This window comes from Dioscorea cayenensis, chromosome 19, assembly GCF_009730915.1.
Source record: "Dioscorea cayenensis subsp. rotundata cultivar TDr96_F1 chromosome 19, TDr96_F1_v2_PseudoChromosome.rev07_lg8_w22 25.fasta, whole genome shotgun sequence".
Classification (NCBI taxonomy): domain Eukaryota; kingdom Viridiplantae; phylum Streptophyta; class Magnoliopsida; order Dioscoreales; family Dioscoreaceae; genus Dioscorea; species Dioscorea cayenensis.
Genome location: NC_052489.1, coordinates 24157925 through 24177099, shown reverse-complemented (window position 1 = coordinate 24177099; position 19175 = coordinate 24157925). Strand labels below are relative to the sequence as shown.

The 19175-nt window shown below is 35.3% G+C and overlaps 4 protein-coding genes across 6 annotated transcripts; 3 read left to right on the top strand and 1 right to left on the bottom strand.

Moving 5' to 3' along the window:
- Positions 1-382: 382 nt before the first annotated feature.
- LOC120250035 (cytokinin riboside 5'-monophosphate phosphoribohydrolase LOG1-like) lies at positions 383-2040 on the bottom strand. 3 transcript variants are annotated; one of them, XM_039258775.1, is made up of 6 exons: positions 1553-2040; positions 1335-1439; positions 1217-1247; positions 1011-1110; positions 827-897; positions 383-726 (listed from the first exon to the last, which is right to left on the bottom strand). In XM_039258775.1, the coding sequence occupies exons 1-6, from the start codon at positions 1678-1680 to the stop codon at positions 502-504; spliced, it is 660 nt and encodes a 219-aa protein (XP_039114709.1). In that variant the 5' UTR covers positions 1681-2040; the 3' UTR covers positions 383-501. The 3 variants fall into 3 exon arrangements, with proteins under 3 accessions (XP_039114709.1, XP_039114708.1, XP_039114710.1); XM_039258774.1 differs by having other exon boundaries at positions 1335-1432; positions 1553-2032; XM_039258776.1 differs by having other exon boundaries at positions 383-714; positions 1335-1432; positions 1553-2021.
- Positions 2041-4481: 2441 nt separating this feature from the next.
- On the top strand, positions 4482-9428 carry LOC120249636 (sulfite reductase [ferredoxin], chloroplastic). Its single transcript, XM_039258211.1, has 8 exons — positions 4482-4814; positions 6342-7121; positions 7202-7498; positions 7660-7857; positions 8050-8184; positions 8295-8411; positions 8586-8744; positions 9016-9428. Exons 1-8 carry the CDS (start codon positions 4626-4628, stop codon positions 9220-9222), a joined length of 2082 nt encoding a protein of 693 aa, XP_039114145.1. The 5' UTR covers positions 4482-4625; the 3' UTR covers positions 9223-9428.
- Positions 9429-10078: 650 nt separating this feature from the next.
- On the top strand, positions 10079-17731 carry LOC120249473 (putative elongation factor TypA-like SVR3, chloroplastic). Its single transcript, XM_039257989.1, has 14 exons — positions 10079-10347; positions 10759-10868; positions 11728-11931; positions 12446-12622; positions 12698-12850; positions 13408-13497; positions 13852-13986; positions 14150-14266; positions 14728-14879; positions 14972-15056; positions 15252-15346; positions 16316-16481; positions 16587-16782; positions 17169-17731. Exons 1-14 carry the CDS (start codon positions 10125-10127, stop codon positions 17297-17299), a joined length of 2034 nt encoding a protein of 677 aa, XP_039113923.1. The 5' UTR covers positions 10079-10124; the 3' UTR covers positions 17300-17731.
- LOC120249262 lies at positions 17310-18794 on the top strand. The gene is made up of 3 exons (XM_039257770.1): positions 17310-17339; positions 17898-18210; positions 18370-18794. The coding sequence occupies exons 1-3, from the start codon at positions 17310-17312 to the stop codon at positions 18609-18611; spliced, it is 585 nt and encodes a 194-aa protein (XP_039113704.1). The 3' UTR covers positions 18612-18794.
- The last annotated feature ends 381 nt before the right edge of the window (positions 18795-19175 follow it).

Below are 19175 nucleotides of genomic sequence, written 5' to 3'. Positions count from 1 at the left end.
AGCTCCATAGTCACAAGTGAGGGGCCGAGGGCGGAGGATTAAATGTTCACTTCATGATTTTGTGCACACCCTTGACTCTGTATTTGTCCACTTTATAAATAATAATAAAAAAAAAACCACTGGTGTTTAGAGTACAACATGAACTTTTTTGTCCACTCCATTGTCTTTGGTCTCTAGTGCTTTATTATCTTCCATTGAGGATAAAATATAAATCCCACATTTGATTTTTTTTTTTTTTTAGATCTTTAATTTTATTGATTGTTTGTTTTTTCTTAAAATATTTGATCAATCTATTTTTTAAGAACTATAAATTTTAAATCAATTCAAACAGAGTTAAAATGGACGTATAATGTATTTTATATATAAATATGAAGCTACTAACTTAAACTCAATACCCTTTGCGGCGGTGGAAAGGATATAATATTATATATATACAAATACATCAAAGGGGGTGGGAATTTATTTTACAATAAAGAAATGACACACAATTAGTGGCATTTTTTAGTAATTTGATTTTATCTTGTTGCTTGGTCCTTCATCCTTCTTCATAATTTTCTCTATTGCATTCATCTCCATTTTTCTAATAAGCTCTTCAGCAGTCTCAGCTGACACTAATATTTGGCTTGCAGAGTCCTCAATGAACCCTTCCTTCCAACCTTTATCAATCAACTCAAGCAAGCTATTATAATAACCATCCACATTTAACAATCCCACCTGCTCCATTAACTAAACAACCATTAATATATATATATATATATATTAAAAAATGATCATCATGAAAAAAGTTTTATAAACAATTAATGCATGCAAAGCCAATTAAACTCACAGGTTTCTCATGAATTCCAAGTTGATACCATGTTATCATTTCTAACAGTTCTTCCATGGTTCCATAACCCCCTGCTCAAGAAGATGAAGAGGAAGAAGAAGATAAGGTGACAAAACATATTATTATTTAATGTCATCTTTAATTTATACTTATATCATTATGTTTTTATGTAGAAATTCATCACCTGGGAGAGCTATGAAAGCATCAGCATGACTAGCCATTACTGATTTCCTCTCATGCATGTCTGCAACTGATCTCACTTCTCCAATAGTTTCTCCTGATATCTGAAAAACATATATACAGAAATGAATGATCATATTGAAATATAGCTAGCTAGGAACATTAATATTCAGTATGATATATAATTAATTAAACCTTCACCCCATGTACCTCAAGTGGAAGGAGAGCTGAAGGGATAACCCTGCAAGATCATATATATATATATATATATCAAGATATATAACATGAAAATGAGAAAGAATGAGTTACTGTTGATTAAATTATGTACCCAAGAACATGGCAGCCACCATTAAATACAGTCTGAGATATTAAACCCATCAGGCCTATACTTCCACCACCATAAACCAGGTCTATTTTTCTCTCAACCTGCATGCTTGCAATTAAGATGAGTTTTAGAAACAACTACATAGTTTTATTTATTCATTCATTCAACACATTAAATAATGAAAATAAACATATATACATATAGTTTTAATTAATTCATACCATTTGCTTTCCAAGCTGAAGAGCTGCCTCACTGAATGAAGGCTTGTTTCCTGACCTGCTTCCACAGAAGACACATATCTTTTTGAACCTCCATTTCTTCCCATTCTCCACACCTTTCTCCACTTCATTTACACTTTCCATCATCCAAGAAAGGCCCAGGGAAACAACTGATATATAATCAAACACTTACACTCTCCACTGCACACACACACACACACACACACACACACACACACATATATATATATATATATTTATTTATATATGTGCAGAGTTTCTATATAATTAGAAACTCAGTTTCACTCCTATGCATGCATGAAAGAACAGTGAACCATTCTCAGTACTTTGTTAAGTTAAAAAGGCTAGGAAGACATCCACAACTATATGCTTCACATTGATATATATATATATATATATAAATGATGAATCTAGACTTAAAAAACAAGTGTCGGTGTAATCTTTGAAAAACCATGCATCCAAACACATTAAATAACTGATGGTTACAATGCCTGTGAGTCTTGTGAATATGAAGATTGATTCCATTTTATTCAAATGAATCAGATAAGCTCTTGTTGTTTACTTCCAGTACTGTTTCTTGATCCTTAAATAATATTTTTGTTTCAACCTTCAGAGCATGAAATTGATTGATCGTCATAAGTCACGTCATACTTTTCCAATGGATCCATTCACTTAATTGGGGTGATGTAAGACAAGTCACTGGAGTTGGAGGGTCTCCTTGTCATGAGAATAGAATGTTATTTGATTGCTCATAAATAATTATTTCATTTTGCCTTTGTGAGTGGCTCTGTGGGGGCTCTCATTTGGCATCATTTCTCTTGTTCATCCACTTATTGTTCTTCCTTTTTTTTTGTTCTCATTCTATCTATCATTATATTGTCCAAGAACTCCCCATCTTCTGCATCCAATGCACTTCCAAGAATTCACAACAATCCATATATATATATATATTGTTTTTGTCCCCATGAGCTCTTTCTTAGTTCTCAAACCATGCAACTCATTCTTTTTTTTTTTTGGTCTTAATTTTTGGTTTTTTTTTATGAGTATATACAATTAAATGATCTACATACCAATTAATATTTATGGGGCATCATTTGTGGCTTAACATATATATATATATATATACTGTGTTTGTTAATTTTAATATATACTTGCCAACGACCTTTGGGTCTATTGGTACACGGGTCACCGATAGAGCTCTCACCGAATGGTGAGAGTTCTATTCTCGGCTGAGGGCACATTGCTGGGAGTTATGAATAGTAGTTGTGTACGGGTGGTTCCAGCGCCCACGTAAGCGCGGCCCCATCCCCACTTATTCCACTGAGATTTGTGCACGCCCTGAGATCTCTAGTAGGTTCGCCTGCTCCTTTTCCTAAAAAAAAAAAAAAAAGCTTTAATATATACTTAAGTGCTATGAGATAAGTCTAATTTAATTATATCCTCATTTGTTAGTTAATTGTTAACAAAGATTCTCCAAAACTGAAGACTTTTAATCAAATAGAACCAAAAAGCATTCACATGTGGGCATGGGGAGATGGCTCTTTGGTTTCTCTGAAGGATCCTCTTGCCCCATCCTTTCTTAAAGACAATGCAACCATTTGACTGTGTCAATGATTGTGCGCTTGCTTTCCCATACTTCATCATTAATTTGCATTTATTTTTTAAATTTAAATCTTTCCACCAAGTTTAGTCAATTCTTTTCCTTATTTAATAATAAAATTAAGTTTTTACATGTTCTCTCTCATAAATAACAAAATTACTAACCATTTTAAAATTTTACTTTTTTATAAATATGGACAAGCTTCAAGGAATCACCCTCAATTTTTCACTGCTAGTGAATTTGTGTTGTTATTGCGCTGCTGCTTTATATAAAACATGTCATGAGTATGTTTTCTTCTTATTTATTCAATTTTTAAAAATAATTTTTACTTGTGTGATAAATGAATTACTACTATATAAAATTTAATTTTACTTACAACATTTTAATTTTAATTTTAAAGAGATATAAATTAAATATTTTTAATCTATTTCAAATCTCTATATAATATATATCAAAGATTAAAATATTTTTATATTTGTATATAAAGGTAAAGATCAAATTTAGGTGGCACAACTTATTTTTATATTTGATCAAATATGCTTTGCCACCGAAATTTGGATCCTCCAACATTAGATGGCAACCTCAACTTCCATCTTGAGAGGTTAGGAATGTCATTTTTAAAGACTATCATTTGGAATATTTGGCTAAAAAAAAATGCTCGCATTTTCATCATAAACACTAAATCACATCAACTGTCATTGTTAAATATATTTTCATATTTCTGTCATGAGTTGATGCAGCTCTACAGACTAAGTAGACAAGATTGGAAGACCTGATTGTGATAGGCAAATGCAAACTGAAGTTCTTATGACAGCATACAATCCCAGGTGAAGAGCAATTAGTTGAGTAGAGAGCAAGGTCTCTAGTCTTACTAGGGCTTGTGTGTCTTTTATCTTTGTTATTTTTATTGATTTTTAGTTTTTTTTTCTGTATTGTACCTTATCGGCTTCCAATGCTAGTGCACGTTTTTATTGTCTCTTTTCAATTCTTAATATGGAGGTTTTATCCATTTTTCAAATAAAAAAAAATTCTCTGGCAAGCAAATATAACAAATTTAAAGAGGGACTAAGGAAAATAATTTATGGAAAACAGTATTACTGTATATTGTGTTCAATTTGGTCTTGAGAGGTTAATTTAATTAAAATAAAAAAATATAAAGTCAAGAGTAGTAAATTTGAATCCTCTCATCCCCAAATCGAATAATGTCCACATTCAATGAACCCAATCCGTAAAGCATGAGAACAAGAATCCTCTTCTCAATCTCAGCCATCAGGAGTGGTCTTTGATATTATCACTCCCCTTTTTTCTTATTATATACCCCCTCTGACTTCAGCTGAAAATGTTTGTTTTTAGGGCGGCTACTTGACTGTTTCTTTCTCTCGCCCACCAAAAGATCGAAATATCTCACGCTTCTCCATCGAGTTTTTGGTTATCCAGGGTTTTCAGGCGACGGCGATGGCGGCCACGATGGTCGGATCTGCAAAGGATTCGGCAGTCCAAATGCATAGGTTTCTCGGGCTCAGGCCGGTGGGATTGGCTCCTTTGCGTGCATCTGTGAGGGTTGCATCCGTGGCTTCTTTGCCGGCGAGCTCTTCCTCTTCTTCTTCTTCTTCTTCTTCTTCAGTTATAAGCGCTGTGTCTACGGTGAGATTTATGGTTTGCTCGTGCTTAAATTTTTTATCTTGAATTGTTTTGGATTGGTTTTTGGGGTAAAGTTGTATTCTTTTGATGAAAAGTTTATCTTTTTGCCTAGTTTTTGTGGTAAAATTGGGTTTGATTTGTGAAACTATGATGGATGGATGACAAAGTTTATGTGTGTCTATTTAGGAATGAAATATAGCTCAACTCCTTGCTTGTTCCTTTGTGAAACTTGAAAAAGTTGATGTGTTCTGTTGCGTAGATGTCATAGAGAAGGTGTTGAGCCATTTGTCTTAATGTGAAATACGAGTTGCGTATCAACATTTATACATGTCTAAAAGTTTTAGATGCTGTGCCTTCGTATTCAACGTACTTGATATTCTATGTTTTGTTGTTATGGATGTTTGTTGTGGAAATTTGTATTTATTCACTTATGAAAAGGTTCTGCTTTTAGGAAATGTTTTTTGTGTGGGTGTGGGTGGGGGGGGTGCAGCTTATTATTTGCCTTGTGTGGGACAATGCATCATAGTAAACTTGAAATTGAAATTACGTTCTTTCTTGATGATGACGTTTGAATTCACATGTTCATCATGGTGTAATGGAATTTCATAGATTTATTGTATGTGTCTTGCCACCATTGCTGTTCTTATCTCTTGCCTATGATTTGCCATATTCACTAATCTGACACAATCAAATTGTCTGAAAAATTAAAGTGGCATTTCTGTACTTTCAGAAGGCTATGTTTAGAATCTGAGGACCTTCGGTTTCTCTTATAATATATCATATTTGGGGAGAACTTTTTACAATGTATATGTTGGCAATGTTTCTTTCAAATCCTCTTGGTTATAAGATATGAGATCTTATTGCAAAAATGATTTTGTATTTGTCTGCAATTTCTTACTCATTTGATTTTATTGAAATCTACATCTCTTCTTGAGACCTGTACCTTTGACTAACTTATTGCTTGCTGCACTTCATAATTTAGTTCAATGACCATCTCCTTAATTTACTGTGAAGCAGCTAATCTTTTGAGCTATGCTGGTGTTGATCTTTAGAAATTGATATGCCTCCATTCATAGTTTGATGGCATCCCTTAATTGTTTTTTTTTCCCTACTTTGCTAAGGATTGATGTCACGAATATTCTATTCCTAATCTTGAAATGAATTTAACCTTCATTTTCTTGAAGACTATTATTAGCTACTTCTCCCACTTGCTACCTGGTCCACATTAGCTTGCTTTATGATCACATGACGCTACTGTAGAGGGCAATGGATCAGTTGGCTGACAATTGGCTGTATTAGTATCATCATTTGTTCTAGGCTTGCTATTAGAAAAAAATGTTTGAGTATAGGTTTCTGTTCTTTGGCTGGTCTCATTTGCTTCTTCGCTGGTTACTGTCTGAGTTACTACTCAGCACATCGTATTTCATTTACCAGTGGCAGCTTACCACGCAATTCACTGGACTTTGAGAAGTATTGCAATGGGTATTGATTGTTTATTTATTTGCTTAGCGCTTTATTTTTTGCATGCAGCCAATAAAGCCAGGCTCTTCTGAGGTAAAGCGAAGTAAAGTAGAGCTGTTCAAGGAGCAAAGCAACTTCCTTAGATTTCCTTTGAATGAGGAGTTGCAATCAGAAACTCCTAACATAAATGAGGCTGCCACACAACTAATCAAATTTCATGGAAGTTATCAACAAACTAACAGGGATGAACGGGGTGTAAAATCTTATCAATTTATGCTTCGGACAAAGAATCCATGTGGCAAAGTTCATAATAAGCTCTATTTGGCTATGGATGATCTGGCTGATGAATTTGGCATTGGGACACTTCGGCTAACCACTAGACAAACATTTCAGCTTCATGGCATACTAAAGAACAACCTAAAAACTGTGATGAGTACGATAATCAGAAGCATGGGTTCAACTCTTGGTGCATGTGGTGATCTGAATAGAAATGTTCTTGCACCTGCAGCTCCTTATGTGAAAAAAGAGTACTTATTTGCTCAGGAGACTGCAGACAATATCGCTGCACTTCTCACACCTCAGTCTGGTGCTTATTATGATCTCTGGGTGGATGGGGAAAAGATCATGTCAGCAGAACCTCCAGAGGTGGTAGAAGCTCGCAATGATAATTCCCATGGAACAAATTTTCCTGATTCTCCAGAACCAATTTATGGAACTCAGTTCCTGCCACGGAAATTCAAGATTGCAGTGACAGTTCCTACAGATAATTCTGTGGATATTTTGACCAACGACATTGGTGTTGTTGTCATTTCTGATAGTGATGGAGAACCTCAAGGATTTAATATCTATGTAAGTGAAGGTTTCTATTACCTTGGTTTCACTTGCCAGATGGTAATGTTAAACTGCTATATAAATGTATGTCATTTCAGGTAGGAGGTGGCATGGGGAGAACACACAGAGTGGAAACCACATTCCCTCGTCTTGGTGAACCCCTTGGATATGTGCCAAAGGAAGATATCCTGTATGCTATAAAAGCAATTGTTGCCACTCAAAGAGAGAACGGGAGAAGGGATGACCGAAAATACAGTCGAATGAAGTATTTGATCAGCCAGTGGGGAATCGACAAGTTTCGCAGTGCTGTCGAGCAGTACTATGGGAAGAAATTTGAGCCCTTTCGAGATTTACCGGAATGGGAATTCAAGGACTATCTTGGATGGCATGAACAGGTTAGTATGGGCATATGCTCTAAAGTAGGCTTTGATCTGAATACATATGAAAAATTTGATCTGAAGTTTCACGCTCACAGTCATCCTCCTATCTGATCCAGAAACATAGAAGAGTGGGAAAGTTATTGATGTCTTCTGATCTTTATGGGCATTTTTTACAGGGAGATGGGGCAATGTTTTGTGGACTGCATGTTGATAATGGACGCATTGGAGGGAAAATGAAGAAAACTTTAAGAGAAATTATTGAAAAGTATAACTTGAATGTCCGTCTTACACCAAACCAGAACATAATCTTGTGTGATATTCGCCGCTCATGGAGACGACCCATCACCACAGCACTTGCACAAGCTGGTCTGCTGGTAAAAATTGCTTGTTCTTGTTGATGTCTAGAATACAGAAACCATGCCTAGAGTTTCATAATCACCAATGAGTTCAATTGGTCTCTATGTTTTCTCTGTGGTTTGCTTGAGAAGATGCACATATACAAACAACACTTGATTAACATCTGGAAGTTATACACCTGATCTGAAATTTGTGTTGATTCTTTTTAGCATCCGAGGTATGTTGACCCACTCAATTTGACTGCAATGGCATGCCCTGCTCTACCACTTTGCCCGCTTGCAATAACAGAGGCTGAAAGAGGAATTCCTGATTTCCTCAAACGCGTCCGAGCTGTTTTTGACAAGGTAGTGCCATACTTATTGATTATGTTGAAGGAATGAATGTATAGTAAATTTAGTCATATCATTAATGGAAACTTCTTGTATTCACAAGTTTTATGGCACTCTTTTTTCAGGTGGGTCTCAAGTACAATGAGTCAATTGTAATAAGGGTGACCGGCTGCCCTAATGGCTGTGCCAGACCTTACATGGCTGAGCTAGGACTTGTTGGTGATGGCCCAAATAGCTACCAGGTATTTAAATGTTGCTTGCATACTGTATTATTGTTGTCAGAACACTATAACCGACGTTTAAAGATGGATTAGAATTGAGGATATCAATAATGAAGAATAAAGTGCATGTAAACGCTAGCCGAAGCTTATTGAAAATATAACAAAGTATCATATTTGACGGTTTGTGCTGAACAGATCTGGCTTGGAGGAACACCAAACCAGACTACCCTGGCGCAATGCTTTATGAATAAGGTGAAGTTGCAAGATCTAGAAAAGGTTTTGGAGCCACTGTTCTACAATTGGAAAAGGAAACGTTTGCAGGGCGAGTCCTTTGGGACATTTGCTACCCGGATTGTGAGTACTACATTTTTTTTTCCCATCTATTCTCCTTGAATTCTCACTCATGATTACCAGTTCATATTGTTTCCTGTGACAATGGTTTGCAAACTACCTAATATTAGTTATTGGGTAATGCGTCTTGATTCTAAAACAAAAGGATTACCTGTGCTAAACAATTTCTGATTTACTAGATCATTCAGAAAGTTAAAGACAGTTTTCCATTCTCTTCAAATTTCTTTCTTCTTATCAGGGAAAGAAATAGATAACTAATTGCATCTTTTTACAGGGCTTTGAAAAACTGCAAGAAATGGTGGAGAAGTGGGATGGTCTTCCAGAACCTCCTTCACGCATGAACCTCAAACTATTTGCAGACCGCTCGACATACGAAGCCATGGATGAACTCGCGCGACTGCAGAACAAAACCGCTCATCAGCTGGCAATGGAAGTTATTCGCAACTTCGTCTCTACTCAACAAAATGGCAAAAGTGAATAAATGTCGCCTGTCCATTGAACTCAGTTTTGCAAACATTATGAGTGAAGGCCAACATAAATCTGCCATCCACTGTTAACTTATGTTGACAGTTAAGGATACCAGAGCTTGTTCTATTCTACTGTCTTACTATTTTATTTTGTGTTACCAATCAAAATTTTAATGTTACACTTGCTTTAAAGATAATAGTCAGGCACACTTCATAATTATAACTATGTCCAGAAAGATATGCTGTCGATTGCCTCTTTGTAGTAAAATGGAGACTAGTTTTACTGATTGCCATTAGATACATTCTCTCCGGTTTAATATCAGAGTTGTAAAAATTTTACGAGAAGTTTTGAGACAATATCATATATAAAAAATAATATAATTAAATAATCCTTACATTCCATATTGTATATTTTAGATTTTAAAGATTTTATAAATATTTATTGCATAAATTTTAATTATTAATATTATAAGTAATATAAATAAAAAAATTAAATGTTATAAAAATTTAAAATTATTCCTTGAAATATTTTTAGAATATATTATATATCTACTAAATTATTCATTTAAAACGTTATTAAGCTTCATTCAGAGTTATTATTCACATTTAAACCAAAATAAATAAAACAGAGACATTTTGTGAGTGCTAGACCACAAGCAACAGGTGAAGAGTCTTAAGCCAATCCTTAGAAGAGTTATGTTGTTCTTGCGGAACCGGTTAAACGCAAGACCTTTTTACCACTTCGAACTTTTACATGAGCATCACAGCCAAGTTCACTAGTCTTCTATACGGTTCCGACGGCACACCACACACAGAATTCATTGATTGTATAAATTATAACTCACTCACTAATCCTCAGTCAATAAGAGCCTCTCCTGCGAAATCCCTTCGCGCTCGAGTTCTCAGCTTGGAAGCAATGGAGACGGCGGTGAGCTTTCGCCCTTCTTTTGGCCGTCTCTCTGTAAACCCTAGCCCAAGAGAAGCTCCATTTGCCCTTTCTTTCGTTAAGGGGGTTTCTGGTAGAAGCTTCTGCCCATCTTTCGCATTGAAAGCGCGCGGAAATCGAAGTTGTTTTTCGAGATCGTTTGGTCGAGGAACTATCCGATGTTCCACCTCTTCCACGACGGAGACTGCCTCTGGTATTGTTAAATTATTATTCTCTGCTTGCGGCTTGTTGAGTTTCTTTCTGATTCTTGAAATGTTGTGGCCTGTGAATTGTGAAAATGTGTGAAAAGATTGGGATTTTGTGAATTAGACGCGGATCAATGAAGTGAGATGCTAAATATGCCCTTGTTTTTATTCTTGGACAAATTCTGAAGTCTATGGGGTATGCATTAAAAAAATTTGGAAGACAATTGTTTTCTGAATGAGCAGATATAGTTTCATCTTGTACGTATATGGTTTAAACATTTAATATGTTCTTATTTGATCAAACATTTAATTATGTTTGTCCTTTTCAACTATAGATTAATCCCCTTTATTGATAATTTTTTTTTCTGACTTAGTTATCTTTGTTATTAGAGTTTTGACATTGCCATTTGCCATTGCAGTAGGGAAGAAGAAGTTAATGACAAGAAGAGATGTGAGAAATATAGCAATTATTGCTCATGTTGATCATGGTAAAACAACTTTAGTGGATGCTATGTTGAAGCAAGCAAAGGTAAAGTCCATGCTTCTAATGATTGATGGTTCCTAATAGTTTATGTTATTGATCAAAATCAATTTGAATGTTTAGTGAACTACTGATATTTGGTTCATGTCAATGAGACTATATCTGGTACAAGTGTACAACTCAAGCTAGAGTGGTGAAAATTTTGCATAGAGATGCATTTAGTTACTAGATATCTTCAGTATGGTTTCTTTTCTACATTTTTTTATTGGTACCTAGGTATAAGCTTGGTTAGCTTCCATTTATCTTCATATCTGTGATTATTTGACTAATTAGTGTTAACTAACTATTCATAAAACATACTGAAATCGAAGTTTGGGCTCTAGATGGGATTTAAATATCAAAACCATACTTTGTTTATCTGCCCTATTGTACTCTAAGAATTAGTTAGACAAACTTAAGGACCTTATCAACTTGGATGTTTGTTTTTAACATGTTCTGGGCTTCTTCTCTTTAGTCTGTTTTTTAGCTTTGATGGATAAAACTAAAAAACCACAAATCATTATCATCAATAAAATTGCGCAGATCTACATAATCATTTGTGACAAGAAGCTGTATATTTGTTATGCTGTGGGTTTCTCAATTGGAGTTGACCCCACGTGCTGTAGACCTGTAGTCCTTCATGGAAGTTTAGTACATATTAAAGAATTTATATGGAGTGGCATTATGATTATCATTTTTTTTCCTCAAACATGTGAAATAACTTAATATGAAAACTTCCCATGAATTTCTGGCTCATTCAAATCTCATTCTTAACTTTAAGTTTTTGAGAGAATTACACTGTCATAGACAATAGGAAAAATAGCACATTATTCCATTAGAGGTAACCATTATTTGGTTGCTTTTGCAGGTTTTCCGTGATAACCAATTTGTGCAGGAGAGGATAATGGACTCAAATGATCTGGAACGGGAAAGAGGAATTACAATTCTTAGTAAGAACACATCAATATTCTACAAAGGGACCAAGATTAATATCATCGATACTCCAGGTCACTCAGATTTTGGTGGGGAAGTGGAACGTGTTCTGAACATGGTTGAAGGCGTTCTTTTAGTGGTACAATACCTGCACTTCATAGCATAATCTTTGGAGTAGAATTGCTACTGATTTTTGTCTACCCATGAAGCTCCCTTAGATGCACTTTCTTATCAGCTCTTTTATGTCATTTATCATGGTCATAGAAACTATATTTGGATTGAATTAGCGAGTGATTTCAAAATGCTTTTATCTAATAAGCACTGACTGCAACATGTATGGCAATATTCTGAATAATATACTAAAGAAAATGTTTTCTTTTTCCTTGTTGACGATTGAATTGAAGTTCAGAAGCTTGGTTAGAACATCATCAGTTCCCTATTCACTTTTGTAGTTTTTGAAATGGATCCCATATTGAGGTGGGCCCTGATGCTTTAAATTTCTCTTACTCCTTTTAATGCTATTTCTGATGTCATCCGACTCATCCCTCGTACACTTAATTTCGTGTTGGCCTACTTTTTAATATGATGGTTTGTAAAATTTTTATGGATTACAATCCGCCAAATTGACTAATCCTATTTTATTAATTTTGCAGGTAGATTCTGTAGAAGGGCCAATGCCTCAAACTAGATTTGTCTTGAAGAAAGCTTTAGAATTTGGACATGCAGTTGTAGTAGTTGTTAACAAGATTGATAGGCCTTCAGCCCGTCCAGACTTTGTGATTAATTCTACATTTGAACTTTTTATTGAGTTAAACGCAACTGATGAACAGGTAATGATGATCCTCTCTTCACGTCATAAACAAATTCTATTTAACTTGACTTCTTGCTATTATGCAATATTGCAGTGTGATTTTCAAGCTATATATGCAAGTGGTATCAAGGGAAAGGCCGGACTATCTCCAGATGATCTTGCAGATGATCTGGGACCACTTTTTGAGGCTATCCTAAGATGCATACCAGAACCATCTATTAACAAAGATGGCCCACTGCAAATGCTTGTTAGTACTTTTCCATTTGCCGTAATAGATATAATCCAGAAAATTATGGTTATTTATGCTCTTCTTCATTGATTTCTGATATTATTTTATCTATCCCAAATTATATGTTTTTTCTCCACAAAAAGGTCTTAGTTAGCATTCTTGCTTTATGGATTGGCCTTTTGACAGCTTGTGTAGTTTATTTTTAATTTCCAAGAAAAAGGGCTGTTATTTAAAGAATAAGAGAAATCTTTGTTACAGTGAAGTCCGGACTCTGGAAAAGTTTTATACTTGGATGGCCAAGCATCCATTGTGTATCATATGTTGGAAGTTCTTATCGGGGAACCTTGAGTTCCTTTATCTCATCTGAATATCTGCATGGCATTGATATAACTTCTAGCTTGGTCAAGTATTGCTCTCTTTTTATCCATTCATTGTTGAGTCTAAGGCAGAATGTTCTTGAAAGCCAATAATAGATATTTTATTTATTTATTTACTTCTTTCATGTTTGATTAGTTTTTAATATATATGTTGTGGTAAAGTGTCCATGTTATAAGTTTATGTTCTCCAAATTGTAGGTGACCAATATTGAATATGATGAGCATAAAGGTAGAATTGCAATTGGGCGTCTGCATGCTGGGGAATTGAAAAAAGGAATGGAAGTGAAGGTAAAATTCTTCAACTATGAAAATGTGTACATATGTGCAGACAGACATAAATATGTATATGTCCCTTTGCATATGCTATTTAATTATCATGCATTGAACATTGAGTACAATTTAAGAATAAATACCTTGCTAATTCCCTAAATATGGGAAAATTCGGGGCTCTATTGGGGGAAGTAGGGGATGAGAGAGGGTCAAAGCTATGTCTGGAAGACTCGTCTTTATGACTCTTTGCTGATATTTATGTGGTAATGGTGCCAGCTTAATGTAATCTTTGTCATAGGATTTGACATCAATTTGCTTGCCAACTATTTCTGATATAATTATAGTATTAATGCAAACAATTTCCTACTGTAGGTGTGCACCTCAGATGAAACATGTAGACTTGCTAAAATTAGTGAGCTTTTTGTGTATGAGAATTTCAGTAGAGTTCCTGCTGAAAGTGTTGAAGCTGGTGACATTTGTGCAGTCTGTGGTGTCAGTGACATAATGGTGAGTACCTTAGCAATCATTTATTTATTTATGTTGGCATCAATGTGGAAATTTTCCATATGAACTCTAATCAGTGTAACTACATTGTTATACAGTGCAGCAGCTACTTTTATTATTATTTTCTTAATAAAGGAAGCTTCCTTTGCTCTCTTTCATTTTGTAGATTGGGGAGACAATCGCTGATAGAAGTTCTGGCACTGCATTACCTTCCATTAAAGTGGAGGAGCCCACTGTGAGAATGTCTTTTACAATAAACACTTCACCTTTTGTTGGTCGAGAGGTAAATACTTTACAAAAGCCTATATATATATTATTGCACATTAAATTCTAATGAGTTAGAAGTACGTCATCCAATTTGTGTGCGTCTGCACACCTAAGTCCAGAGTTAACATGGGCTTTTCTACTTCCTATGCACTAAGATTCATATGTTTTGTCATCTGATTCCTAGTTTATACTACGTCAAATTGATGATTAAATATGCCATCAAGATAAACCTATGAAGGTAGTTATTTTTAAAAATTCATATCGTATTTGAGAATATTATCTTTTTATTGCTGTTGCATTGGAATCTTCTGTGCATCAAAAGAGATGATTTTCTATCTCCTATAGAAGGTTGTTATCATGGACTGCTTGTTTAGAGTAGCTGCATTTTATGATCTGACAACAGCTGACACATTTTATTTTGTGAAACTTCTGTGCATCAAAAGAGGTGGTTGCATGACAATTTTATTTTGTCAACAGGGAAAATATGTAACCAGTCGCAACCTTCGAGATAGGCTTTATCGCGAACTTGAGCGGAATTTAGCCATGAAAGTTGAAGATGGAGAAACAGCTGACACATTTATTGTTAGCGGGAGGGGCACATTGCATATCACCATCTTAATAGAAAACATGTAATTTCAAATGTAGTTTGTGTTAAGTTTATTTGTATTTTCTGCAAATTATTACCCATATTTAATTTATTAATCCCTTGGTGATATCTTAGGCGAAGAGAAGGATATGAGTTTATGGTAGGTCCACCCAAGGTTATTAGCAAGAGGGTAGATGACAAGCTGTTGGAACCGTACGAGGTGAACTTTCTTTTGGATAGACTTTCAAGTGAAGATGAGCATATTCATCATTATCTTTGCATCATAAACCTAAGTTTCTTCTGAGAATGATTTCTTTTTATGCTGTTTTGAACTTTGAATTCCACCTTGTTTTATTTCCAAGTAAATAGTCAGATAGCCTTATTCTTATAAATTCTCACTCTGGATTGGCTGCAGATTGCTACTGTGGAGGTACCAGAAGAATATATGGGACCTGTGGTCGAACTTCTGGGGAAAAGGCGAGGGCAAATGTTTGATATGCAAGGAATTGGGTTTGTGTCTACCTTCTTCTCCTTTTACATGCTTCTTGAGATCTTCCAATTGTTGGATGACTCTTGCATAAGAGAAAGAAGATGACACTGGCTACGCTTAAGTAAAATAATAATTCACTTAAAGATGTGCCCTATTCTTTTGTCTTGGCAGTCTTCTTCATAGCATGTGCAAAACTAAAGTGAACTTTGGTGCCATGTGGATCATGTATTGGTTGAGGTCGACTTCCAATCACAACTAAAATGAGGTCAACTTGGACCCAGCCCAACCTACTAAAGGAGTCGGCAACCATCATCTTATTATGGCCAGTGGGTTGTGGTGTCACAGATCGTACTTTTTAGGCCAGATGAATAGAGCTATATTATTATTTATATTTTTATGAAGTTCTCGTCTGCATTCCACATCATAGATATTGTTTTTGGATTATGCAGAGATTTGATTGTAAAATATATCATCTAGAGAAATGGGTGCCACTCAAACTATCCTCCACTTCTCTAGTGGTTTTTACAGGGCCCATCTTCAATGGGTACTTGCTGTATAAAATTGTTTATATGGCCACTGATGTTGGCCTGGACCTCCTTGGATCATCTGCTAGACTAAATGTTAGTACTTATGGCATCTGGTATCAAATCTAAAATTAGTATTCACCAACTAGCATGATTTTGCATTGAATTTAATTAAGCAAACTTCCTTATATATTGCATTTTGCTTTATTTTGGCCCTTATGAAATTGACCAAAATTTCTACCATCGTATTCCAACATTATTCCAAGGAATGCTGTGTTTTTATGAACTTCTACATCTTTCTGTGTATTATTGAAGGAACATAAAATTGTTTTGCTCTTAAAGTTTGTAGTTTGATCCTTCAGATTGTGATCTCATAGCAAGATTTGGTGTATCCTTGCCTTAATTTTTTTTCCCTCTGTGCTTCTTTTGTTGGTGGACTAATAGCATTTCCATTGAATCATGTAGGTCGGAGGGAACATCCTTGCTCAAGTATAAGATTCCCACACGAGGTCTTCTTGGACTGCGAAATTCAATCCTAACAGCTTCACGTGGTACAGCGGTTCTTAACACAGTATTTGATGCCTATGGGCCTTGGGCTGGAGATATTAGCACAAGGGATCAAGGATCCTTGGTAAGAGATGATTATATCTAATTTACCGCTTTTTTTAAACCTTCTTGTCGACAGCTTGATAATTTAGGATATCAGAAACCTGAACAAATGAAATTTGTCATGTAGGTTGCTTTTGAAAATGGAACAACCACCTCTTATGCCCTTTTTAGTGCACAAGAAAGGGGACAGATGTTTGTTGGCCCAGGTGTAGAAGTATACAAAGGTCAGATTGTAGGTATCCATCAAAGACCTGGTGATTTGTCTCTTAATGTGTGCAAGAAGAAGGCTGCAACAAATATTCGATCAAACAAAGAACAGACAGGTGACCTCAAAACCTAAATTTTGACAGGAAATAACTTGATGATCTGTAGATAAGCTCAATTTGTATTAACTTATGCTTGGCCTTAATGTTCCAGACAGAGTAAATGATTATCTAATGATACTTTGATCTAACTCGGGTTTGTATCAGCTATCCTTTCTGGTGGTTTTCATATAACTAGTCATAGCTCTTGGTAGATATTAGTGTTATTGCATTAAATTATTGCATTGCACACTTAAATCAATAATATAATCAGATTTGCTAGTCAGTTTTGTGAAACCCCGTATTTGTGGTCAGAACCCAACGCTTTGTGCCTTATTGTTCCAGTCTAGTCAGGCATAGTCATGGTATCCGGGGTTAGCTAATCTTTGTTCACTCTACTTGTGCAGTTGTGCTTGATACACCCTTGACTCTTAGCTTGGATGACTGCATAGAATACATTGAAGAAGATGAGCTGGTGGAGATCACTCCTTCAAGCATCCGATTATGCAAGAACCCAAAGGTCACAAAGAAAAAGTGAACAGCTCCTGATGACCAATCTTGCCACGCCATTTAAGTTGGTCAGTTGGGAACTTATCAGCAACCACTTCTTGGGAAGACCAGTTGGCTTGGAGAATATACAATAATACTTTTTATCACGCCATTCAGAGCTCACTACATGGAAGAGGCTCTCATACAACAAATAAAATTCATTGAAGAATATCTTATTGAGATTCTGTTCATGATCAGAAGCATACATATAAATTATACGGAGCTTGCTGAATTATATTATTAGCTCCTATTTCAAAATTTTGAAGCAATTGCGTATTCTGTTACCATAGATACACTCAAGTCTCTCCTATATTCAATTTTCTGCTAATTCTGATGCTGGAAATCTGAAAAAGGAATATTCAATTATTCTTATGACTCAATCAATTCAAATTTGAGTGTGTGAACCCTCATGGTTCTTTCATACTCTAGCATCTGTAAACCATATAAGAACTTCTGATTTCTGTTGTTATTGTAGGGTCCATTTGATTGAAGACAACTCATGTGATAGGACACGGATCTTAAAGCAATGAGATATTTCTGCAACATGGCTGCAATTTCTTCAGCTTGTTATCCATAACTCTTGGCAGGTACTTCACTATATTCTTCTTCAATACCAGCGGCTTACATTATATCTTTTTTGTGCTGCTGCTGCTGCAATGTTTGCACTAACAGGATTCAGCTCTTGTTCTTCATCACTGTTTCATCGCGATATCAAATTCAAGCATATAAATCCACGGAGAAGCAGTAGTTGGCGTGCCAGCATAGCAGAGAGCGAGGAATCCCAGTTTAAGATTAATGAAAACAATGCCCGAGAAGCACTAAAAAAGTTGGACCAGCAACTAGAGTTACTCTCCCAGAAGGACACCCTCCCCCGGAGAAGACCAACCACTTCTGCCCCTGGTTCTTCTCATCCTCTTCTTCTTCTTCTTTTAGTCTTTTCATAATAATTTAGTTTTATTCGCAATTATGATCCATTTAGTGTTTGTAGAAACTTAAGTTGATTATATCTTCCGGTTTCTTTAGTATATATGATTCCGTTTCTCTATGTCGATATTGCAGAACCGAAGAAGGATAGAGAATGGATAATTAGAATGAGAACTGAAGAAATGCCGGAGATCTCTACATCATTTCTAGCATATTCTGCTTTTGCGCTGGTTCTTCTCACCATCTTTAATAACATAATCTTCAATGTATACATAAAGCCCAGTATTGATGGCTATGAAGAAGTCACCAAGATTCAAAGAGTACCTCTTCTTGATCCTATGGAACAGCAATCACCACAGCTTGCAGATCAGCAATAAAAACACTAGTTATGGAAAATGAAACCAAACAAGAAGTTCACAATTAAGCTTAATGTGGCCCAGTTTATATAGAATAAGTGTTACTTATTGTAAGAAATCTCCTTTATCTATACTTTGACATGGATTTGAAACAGGATATGTGAATCAATTATCTGTTGTCTGTTTGCTTTTGAATTCCTTCAATCACTGAACATTGTATACATTTTTTTGGAACATATTGCAGCATGAATCAATGATGGTATACAAATAAAATAAAAATAAAAATAATAAAAAAAAAAACTCTGGCAAGAAAGATGACAGCGCATGCTCTTTGCTATCAATATCTTGATCCCTCAAGGGTGTCAAAATCATAAGTATACTGTTATCATGCTCAGAAGCTATCAAACTCTCACTTTCTCTAAAATTCTTATTAAGGCTTTCATCACTTTGATTAAGATTTTGGTTAGAGTTAATGATAGTTACTTAACAACACAGTGAAAGATCATCACTCTGGCCCACCATAAAGTATTTTTCAACTACAAGACTCATTAAAGTCCCTAATCATTCTAAAACATCGTTGAATCT